The sequence below is a fragment of the Abrus precatorius genome, unplaced genomic scaffold (assembly GCF_003935025.1).
Source record: "Abrus precatorius isolate BTA unplaced genomic scaffold, Abrus_2018 Scaffold6, whole genome shotgun sequence".
In the NCBI taxonomy this organism is placed as follows: Eukaryota; Viridiplantae; Streptophyta; class Magnoliopsida; order Fabales; family Fabaceae; genus Abrus; species Abrus precatorius.
The window spans coordinates 25,637,178-25,647,824 of NW_020874406.1; the positions used below are offsets into that span (position 1 = coordinate 25,637,178).

Sequence of the window (10,647 nt, forward strand, 5' to 3'; positions counted from 1 at the left end):
GATGAGAAGGGGCTGTTGCTACGTTTAATGAAGCCTAGATCAAGCATCTTCTGAACTTGAGTTTCTATTTATTGTTTTTGAAAATGTGGGTATTTGTAGGGTCGAACAGAAATAGGAGGGGTGTTGGGTAATAATGTGAGTGAGTGATCTGTAGGACGTGATGGTAGAAGAGTGGAGGGAGTGGAAAACAAGGTGGAGTATTGTGTTATAAGGGATTGTAAAGGTTGATCAGTGGAGATGGGAAGGGTACTGGTTATGGAGGAAGTATGTGGTTCTGTAGATGGAGAGTGGGTGGAGTTTGCGGGTATGAGAAGGTTATGGTCAAGTTTTAATTGGAAAAGGGCCTCAACTCTATTGGTGTGGTGGAGTCTGCGTAATTGATGGGCAGATATGGGAGAAGGAATTGAGCTAGGATCCCCCTTTAGTTCCACCAATTTCTCTTGCCACATGAATCTCATTAATGGACCATTGTAATCCATAACAAATGAGCTGACCATGATAACTACTGCACACCTATAACTACATCAGTGCCGGAGTTCTAGAGGATACATATCAATAGAAAAATCAAGTTGATTCAATGTAATAGTTACTTGAGGACAGAAAGAAGAACAAGGTAAGAAGTCACCATTACCTACCATCACACGTAGTGGGCTGTGTTGGCAAATGGGGAAATTGGGCCACGCAATTCTATATGAAGTTGTGAGTTGCTCCACTGTCAACTAAGATCTGCACTGCATACCCTTGGATTGATCCGATAACCTGGAAGGTGCGTGGGGTTCACTGACCAAAAAAAGCATGAAGACTTATGAGACCTGCCTCTTGTGCATTGTCATCGAGGGAAGAAAATTTCTCAGTGATTTTTGAGGAATCTACTGGATCATCAGTGGTGAGTAGTAGGAATTGGGGTTTACAACGATGACTCCTAGTGTATTTTTCGTCACAGTTGTAACATAAATTCTTATCTTTCCTAGCTTGCATCTCAGCCTCAGTGAGGCGTTTGATGGGAAGTTTGGTGGATGGTGTGGGTAACAGTGGTGGGAGGGGTTTTGGAGGGGAAGGTGTGCATGTGTTTGTTGTGGGAGGAAAAGAGGGAAGATGGGTTTGGCCGAAGCGATTAATTGGTGGGGGAGTGGATCGGGTCTTATCATCATGGAGTTTAGCTAGGACGATAGCGTGGGGAAGGTCCGATGGTTGGAGGGTTGTTACCTCTCGGCAGAGATGGGGTTTCAAGCCAGAGAGAAAGCAAATAAGGTAGAAACTTTGTGGAAAATCAGAGATTCTGTTAGCCAGGATCTCAAATTCAGAAAGATATTCATGAAGGGACTGAGTTTGTGTGAGTTTGCAGAGGGAAGCGATCGGGTCCTCGAATTTGGATGGGGCAAACCAAAGCTCGAGGGCGCAAAGAAAAGCTTCCCAAGATGTCAAGATGCCATTATTGAACATCCATTGGAACCAGGCGAGAGCTTGGCCTTCCAGATAGAAGGAAGAGATCTGGATGCATTGGTCCGTGAGTGTTTGGTGGTACTAAAAAAACTAATTGACCTTGAATATCTAGCCTTAGGCATCCGAGCCGTTGAAATCATTATATATGTCTAGCATTAATCATTGCATCTACTTCCCTGCTTCTGTCAATGAAGAACTTATTGCAACGAGTGTATGTTGCCATGACCATGAAAAAAATTGGTAGGGTTCTGGTTTTCTTCAAGACTAAATTGATTAACTCCACTAAGTTTGTTGTCCCATGGCAGTGTCCATTTTCCCTTGGGATATGTCCAACCATTGTGCAACTTCAGGATTATTATCTTTTACTATGTTGTAATAGTAAAAGAATCTCGGTTCAGTCATCCCATATGTTGAAAACAAGATTACAAATTAAATTAACATAATTAGCTAAGCAATTTTATAAAATATTAATGATAATATAGAGTATGTAAAAAATTAAAGTTATCCATATTGACGACATCTTTCTTCAGTGCAGCATTTTTGAATCATCGTATAAAGTTTTGTGCAATGTGTCTAATGTAATAGACATTGACAAAATTTTGTTCTGTCCAACCACTTCCATTTTTGGAGTATGCACTTCTTATGGCCTCGTGACGATCAGAAATGAGGCACAACCCCTCTTGCAGGGTTACGTACCTCTTTAAGTTTTTTCAAAAAAAGAACCATGCATTGATGGTTTCACCTTCAACCACATAAAAGACAATGAGAATTATGTTGTTGCAGCCGTCTTGCGCAACTGCCACTAATAAAGTCCCTTTGTATTTACCATTCAAAAATGTTCCATCCACTTGAACAATTGGTTTGCAAAAGGCAAAACTATCAATGCATGTGTATAAGACTGACGGTTGGAGTTCATATCATATGTTGGAAAAGATGGATTTATGGTTTTGTAAGTTTGGTAAGGTGAAGATGAAGGTGAAAGTTGCGGTGGCTGGGTTACGTTTGTATCAAATGTAACATATAATTTTATATCTGATCGTGGATGTTGAAGAGTGTCTCGACGTCTTCATCATCGTTCAACTCAACACATGTGTAGTTGCTAACTCCCGAGCCAAGTCTAATTGGGTAGCGAAAATGTATAATTGTCACCCTTTCATTTGAGTCTCGGTTAAATTTTGTGTGGATGACTTTCTTGAACCTTTGTAGAGTCACTCCTCTCTTTAGATGTACTAATTTTGTTGATGGTGAGGTGAACGTGACTCCTTCATTAGGAGAGTTTTTTTGCCATATTGTGGTAATTAAATTTTTTTTATCAAAATAGGGTTGTAACGAAACAAATTCCCAGTCTGGGGTGGGGAATGTCAGCTGACATCAGAGTCGTCCAAAAGCAGGATGACACTAAAAATGAAAAAAAAAATTAAGTGAATAAAATTTGATCAACGGTTAGGGAATAAACAAGACACGTGGCATACTCGTAGAGAGTCGTCTAGATTTGTGCCGACTGTGTTGTCGATTGGGTCAGGGACGACAATAACACCATTGTTCCACGTGGCTTACCAAATTGACCGTTTGCATTACGCGGAGGCCCTTTCTTCTTCCTTGCTCGTTCATGTTCCCAGACTGCATCGTTCATTTGCAAAATCACCAAACAAAGAAAACACAGCAACATTTGAAATTTGTTGGCATCCAGAATCTGTTTTGTGTGAGAAAATATCTTATAAAAGGCAAAATAATAATAATGTCAATGTATTTTGTTTTTAAATATTATTTTTATTTAGATGACATACATGTGGCTTTGAAATGGAGTGCAGGTAAGAGATTTAGGGCTGAGTGGGTGAGGCGGTTGTTCGTGAAGAAGAGGATCCAAATCCAAGAAATCAGGCTGCTGCACAGGTGCACAAAATAACTTATTTTTAAATATTAATTACATTAATTTGTGTATTGTGTAAAAATGTACCTAATTGAATCAGTTTCTTCTTCAAAATGGTATTTTTGAATTGTCGATTGAAATTGCTTGCAATGTGACGAATGCAGTAAACATGATAAGCATTTGGAGGTTGCCAACCAACATGTGGGTTAGAGACTGCACCTTTTATACTTTGATGCCGATCAGAAATCAAACAAAGGCCTGCCTTATTTGTCACATTTAGACAAATTGTGGCTAAGAACCATTTCCATGCAGATAATGTTTCTCCTTCCACAATGGCAAATGCAATGGGAATCACACAGTTGTTTCCATCTTGAGTCGTAGCAATTAGCAACGTTTGGCGGTACTTACCATATAAAAATGTTCCATCTACCTATATTATATTCTTACAAAAGTTGAAAGCTTCATGACATTGCTTGAACAACCAATACAATCGATCAAAAACTCGATATCTATTATCCACAACATGACTTTGAACATAATCATTGGTTTCAATTTTGTATACAGATCCAGAAGCATGTAATTGCATATACTCTAACCATCTTGGCAATGCAGCATAAGATTCATCCTAATCACCAAATACAATAATTATTACCTTTTGTTTTGCTTTCATGCCTTCTTATAGGAAATTGAATATCCAAATTGACCATTAATTCTCTCTTGAATTAATGAAATAAGCACTAATGATTTTTGTTTCACCATACCTACATAAAGGAGTATTTCAATTAGTAGGAAAGTATTATATGTAATACGATGAAATTTAATATATTATTGCCTATTTCAAAATAATAATATTCAATTTAAAATTTGACATACCAAGAATGCATGAGTAAATAAATTTAGAATCTAATTTTTGGTGGTCTTGAGAAATTAAAGTATGTACGCAAGTATGAGCACCTCCCCACTTCGTAATTTTTCACTTCTCTGCATTTTTTGACAACGATGCTCTTACTTTCCAAGGGCATCCACTATTGTGATTGACACACTTCACAACATATGTTGTTGCTTTTGATTCCACTACAAAAAAAGTTTGATGTTTCCTCATGGCATAATGTTTTATAGCTATTATTACATTTTCTTTAGTGTCAAATAGTTGCCCAACATATAATGCATCTCCTTCCTTCCATGATTGTGAGTCATTCAATTCAAGAAAATCTAATTCTTGATCATAGTGTTCCCAATTAATATGAGTGTAATGTGGGATTATATTCTAAAAATACAATGTTGTTTCTGTATTACAACAATTCATCCATGAAATTTACACCCTCAGTAACGATTTATATATTACATATCACATATGAAAATCTATTTTTTAAATAATAATCTAAAATCATACCTCCATGTTGTTGTGTTGAGGTAACTCTTGCATCATTGTCGATATTGATCATGGAATCAAATTCATCATCTAAATCAGTATCAGAAAAACTATTTAATGAAATATCTCCTTCATCTTCATCTGTAGATCCTACATTATAAACTTATATTATTAATAGTATTTGTAACATCAATTTTAAAACTTTAAATTTATTAAAATCATATTACCTTCTCTTATTGCATAATCATCGTCATCGCTTACATGAACATGTGAGGGTGATAAATTTACTTCTAATGGATGTGTCACAAAAGATGTTTGACCGACCGCAACATCGACATATATCTCAACTATATTCCTCTGATGTGATTGTTGACACGCACTTATCATACAATCTATGTCTTCATCATCATACATATCCAAAGTTGTACGGCATCCACTGTTTATTTCAACTAAAATTCGTGAAATTAGTCTAGAAATTACATGACTACTAGACAATTTCAATTTTGTATGGATCTTCCTTTTAAACATCTCAACTATAATTCCACGTTCTATCTTAATAATCTTTTTCTCCCCTTCAAAAATTATACCATCATTTCGTTTATATATTCTACCATTTGAATATAATATAACAATAATTTCATTCATCCTGCATTCAAAATAATTGGTCATCAAAATAATTAATTTTTAATATAAAAAATTTTTTGTTTAAAAATTAAATTACAATTACACATATTTAAATAATTATTTTTTAACATTATATTTTATTATTTTCAAACATAACAAAACAAAATTATTTACAACATTAACACTAAAAATATTATTAATTTTCTGAATAAAAAAACTTTAAAATAAATTTTTTTTAATAACTAATAAATTTAAAATATATTCATAATGCTTAATAAACCTAACCTGATTGAAAACTTCACAGTTACCTTCTCTTTTAGTTGCACGATTGTTGTGATAAATTTCAGTATTTATAGGCCTCTAAATTTGGACAAAAGGATGTATCAAACTTTTATCTAGCGGTAGCATAAAAATCAGGTTGAAGCGGATGGCATTGGAGTCGTACTTGACATGGACGTTACCAAAATCGTCCTAAAATGAACGACGCAGTTTCTAATGCGACATGTGTCAGCTTCCTGTTAGTCTCGTCTACTAATGGGACGACACTGTCAATAGTATGCCACGTCATCAAGTATGTCGTCTCTTTTCTGGACGACTTTGATGCCACGTAGACCGGTCAGGTCATTAGTCTCAGCTAGTAATGTGACGACACTCTCATAAGATGTCACGTCATCACCTGTGTCGTCTCTTTTCTGGACGACTTTAGTGCAACCATCCTAGATAGGGAATTTGTTTTGAAAAAACCTATATTGATAATTTTTTTTTAAAATTACCCCAATAATAGAAAAAACTCTCATTAGGACATTGGTTAATGGCACCATTAGAATGAACAATGACATAAATTGAAGACATTTTCAGAAGGAGAAGGTTCACAAGAACAAGGAACAAGCTTAAAAGGTTGAATGAATAAAATGAATACCTTATAAGGCTATTTATAATGGTAACGTTGAATTCTCAGTCATTCGATGCTTCACCACATTGTACTAGTAACGGTGACCTCTCCATTCATGTACACTAAGGGATAGTGACTTCTCAGTCACGCAGACTAAGAGATAGTGACTTCTCAGTTACGTACACCAAGAGATAATGACCTTTCAGTCACTAAAATCAAGGGACAATGACCTCTCTTGCAGACTAAGGGATAATCTTCTTGGTCACGCATACCAAGAGATAGTGACCTTTCAGTCACTAAGACCAAGGGATAATAACCTCTCTTTTCACGCAGACCAATGGATAGTGACTTCTCAAGATTCCAAGGCTACTCTATCATACCAAAGTTTATCTATAAATATGTTCATTCAATGCCACATGTTTTCATTCAAACTTGCATCCATCTTTGTTCTTCGTTTCTCTTTGTCTTTGCTCCCATTACTAAAAATGTTGTTCTGGAAGTAAAACGAACACAGGTCCGCCTTCATTGGAAGAACGGTAAGTTTTATGCATTACCATTATTAACTGAATATGTAAATCAATATTCTACATATAATGTTACTAATTTATTAATAACTGCAAGAAACTGAAAACATGATTTCATCTTTCTGTCATTCAATGCCAGAACCCAGTCCTCTAATTGTTCCTATACTTGAACAACTTGATTTTATTAGGGTAGCAAAGCTAAGGCATCTTAAGGTGAATCACGCATTGATAACATATTTGGTCGAGAAGTGGAGACCTGAAATTCACATTTTCCATTTTCCAACAGGGGAGTGCACCATAACCCTAGAGGATGTTGCACTTCAACTTGGGCTAAGAGTTGATGGTTTATCAACAATGTTTGACTGGGAGGAAATGTGTGACACATATCTCGGTATCTTGCCAGTCAAGGGAGAGTCACTTATTGGCTCTATGCTAAAACTGAAGTGGTTGAAAGACAACATGTTGCCATTACCAGAAAAATCATCTGAAGAAGAAGTTCACGCCTGTTGTAGGGCTTATATACTATATTTAATTGGAGGTATTTTCATGCCTGACAAAACAGGCAACAAAGTACATCTTATGTATTTAGCTTTATTAACTGATCTTAGAAGAACAAGACGATATAGTTGGGGTTCTGCTTGTTTAGCTATGTTGTACAGGGAAATGTGCAGAGTCACGGAAGTTGGTAGCAAAATAATGGGTGATTGCTCATCACTGTTAATGTCTTGGGCATGGTATCGCATGACATATATTGCGCCAATTTCTAGTAATCCATCAACATACCCTCTCGTGTGCAGATGGAGCAGAGGTATAGTACTAAACTTTCAAAATAAACCTCACAATGATGTTATTGGGTACAGATCAATGTTTGATCACATTTAAGCTAATCAGGTAACTCTTCATATTTATTTTCTTATCTTTTACACATCATCTTAAGTAATAAAGTTAGATATATTTGTAGTTTTTATGGGCGTCATGTCAAGACTTGCAAACATCAATACCCATAGAAGCATATAGAGATGTCCAACTGTGGACTTCATGTACCGTCATTCTTTGTTTTGAAATTGTTGAATGACACCAAACAGATACAGTCAAATTACAGTTTCGTCTCTTCCAAGAAGTCCTTTCTCCAACGAATAATTTTAATGACCTCCACAAAATTAACATGAGAGGAAGATAGAATGAAAATTGAGTTACAAGACATTCTCAATGGATTGAGATATGGAACAACAGACGTGAGCTGACAATAACGGGTCATCCAATGCAAGGCTTATTATGTCACACACAACAATACATGAAATGGTACATTGCTAATTCCATTTATTTCTTATCTGTGCCACCACTACTACAAGATCCAAGGAAAAGCGACTAACAACTAAGGACTACCAACACATTTGAAATCGGTACGACTTCCACACTATCGTACCACGAGACTGCATCAACTCCTCCAAACATTACGTCAGAAGCAAACATAATTAATACAAGACATTCATTTGCAACTACGTTGGAGGAGTTTTTTACAAACTTATTTAGAGTTGATTTTACAATTCCATCTTCAACACAAACTTATATGTAGTCTCTTTACCAATCGAATTTTGCTAATGAACATGGTAATTCATCAAATGCATTCTAACAACTAGACCGAAGATGATCAAAATCCTCCACAAGTTCATCCTGAAATCTCAGAGCAACAACCACAACGATGAAACCTACCACGTCACAGACGTCACCCTTGTTGCGGAACTGGCCACCATTACGGAGATAGTTAATTATTAATATTGTTATGAATTTGTTATCATCTTTATTAATACACTTTGTCTTTATCAATGTTACCTTAGTAACATAAAAACATTTATTTCAAAATATTTGTCTCAACTATAAATAATTAACTTATAATTTAATATTTTATTTACTTTTTAAAAATATATTTTTTATTCTTAAATAAAATTTATTCAAAATTATAATAGTAATGTTTTAGGGTTTAGGGTATTAAAAATTATAATATTAAATAATATCATTTAAAAAAAATTAATTTAATTAAAATAAATTTTTTATTTAAAATATCATTTTATCATACTAATATTTAAAAATATTAAGTCAAAATTACATATTTAAATAAATAAATAGACAAAATAATATTTAATATATTTATTTAATTTTAAAAAATATATTTATTATTTTTTAAGTATTAATAATCTAACCATTAACATTATTATCTAAACTAATATACTTATTACTTAAATATTTTAATTAGTTTTTCAAAATTATCTAAAATAATTTATTTATTATTTAATTATTTTAATTAGTTTTTAAAAATTTAATTATTAATAAAAAAACAAAAATATTATTTATTATCTTAAATATGTCAAATCAATTTTAGTAAACATTTAAAATTAATATTATTTTTATTTTTATTCATTTTTAAATAATATAAAAATATGAACATAATTCAAATAATAAAATTTATTTTATTATATATAACTAATAAAATATTTATAAATATTTATTTTAATAAAATAAATATATAAATATAATTTAAATAATAATATTTATTTTATTATATTAAAACATAAAATATAATTTAAAAAAAAATGCAGGGAACCAAATTCTGAATGTTAAAATCTTGCTCAAAAATTGATAAATAAAATGGCCAATGTTCTATTTGAGTATTTTTATTTTTATTTTATAATATTGCTGTAAAAAACTCTTATTACCACACCATACAAACCATAGGTAGAAAAAGAAAAGACTCAAAACCAATAAATGGAGCAAAGTGTGGGATAAGGAAGAGTGTGAGATTATAAGTGAAGGTTTGTAGAGTAAAGTAAGGTTGAAAATCAGGATGGAAGAGAGTGAAGTTAGAAGTGTGAGAAAATATGGAGTTAAAGATGAGAAAAAAAAGGTGAAATTAAAGGAAAGAAAAAGTTGAGGTGCAAGAAGGGAAAAAAGGAAGGAATGTGAGCCTGAGATGGGAGTATGGAGAGGAGGAAGAGTTATAGTTGTAAGTAGAAGATGAAGAAAGAAAAAGGGATGGAGGTGAAGATAAGGTTGAAGTTGTAGGTGTAGAGTAGAAGAAGCGGTGGAGTTGGAATTGTGAGTGTGGATTGAGAGAAGGAGAGGAGGTGAGAGTAGAGTGGTGGTTGTGAGTGTAGGTGTCAGGAGGAAGGAAAGGAGTTAGGGTGGAGAGTAAAAAAGAGAAAAGAAAAGAAGATTTATTTATAAATATAGAATATATAATTAGAAGTTTATTATAAATATTAATTTTAAATAATAAAATATTATTAAACTAAACTAGGTAGCTTGTCACATCTAAGTGTTACACTAAACAAAATTAATATTGGAGATTAAATTTTAATTTTTTTAACTTTTTAAGAATTAAATTCTAATTTTTTTTATAAAAACTCATTATAAAATATTTAATATTTATATAAACAAAAAACATAATTAATTTATAATTATTTGTAACAAATTTACAATGGCCAACGCATATTATTTATCTTTTCTTCAAACTAACAAGTTATTTATTAATTTTTATGCTGTGTCTTCAATTATTTTTTTCACTAAAATTTTGATAGTATAAGAGATAGGAAGAGAAATTAGAAAAATACAGAACAAGTTATTATGAAAAAACTTTTATAGTTTATCTTAGTAGACATACACCTTTATGAGATTTTAAAAGCTAAAAATTATTACCAACAGTCACAGTAATAATCATAGGACTACTATAGAAATAACCAAGCCATGCCGTTCTGACTAAGGTTTCAGCCACTACCACCTTATCAGCACGCAACCCCAATTCATGTAATTAAGTTGACAATGTACGAGGAGAAGTTTCACTTTAGCTACATTGCCCCTTTGTTTGGAGTTGAGACCCATAGAGTGGAGGTGTTTCCAAGCACCGAGTAGTAGCAAAAGATGCTTC

General features: G+C 33.2%; 1 protein-coding gene across 1 annotated transcript; it reads left to right on the forward strand.

Moving 5' to 3' along the window:
• The first annotated feature begins 6,833 nt into the window (after positions 1-6,833).
• LOC113870473 (protein MAIN-LIKE 2-like) lies at positions 6,834-7,414 on the forward strand. Its single transcript, XM_027507063.1, has 2 exons — positions 6,834-7,295; positions 7,385-7,414. Exons 1-2 carry the CDS (start codon positions 6,834-6,836, stop codon positions 7,412-7,414), a joined length of 492 nt encoding a protein of 163 aa, XP_027362864.1.
• The last annotated feature ends 3,233 nt before the right edge of the window (positions 7,415-10,647 follow it).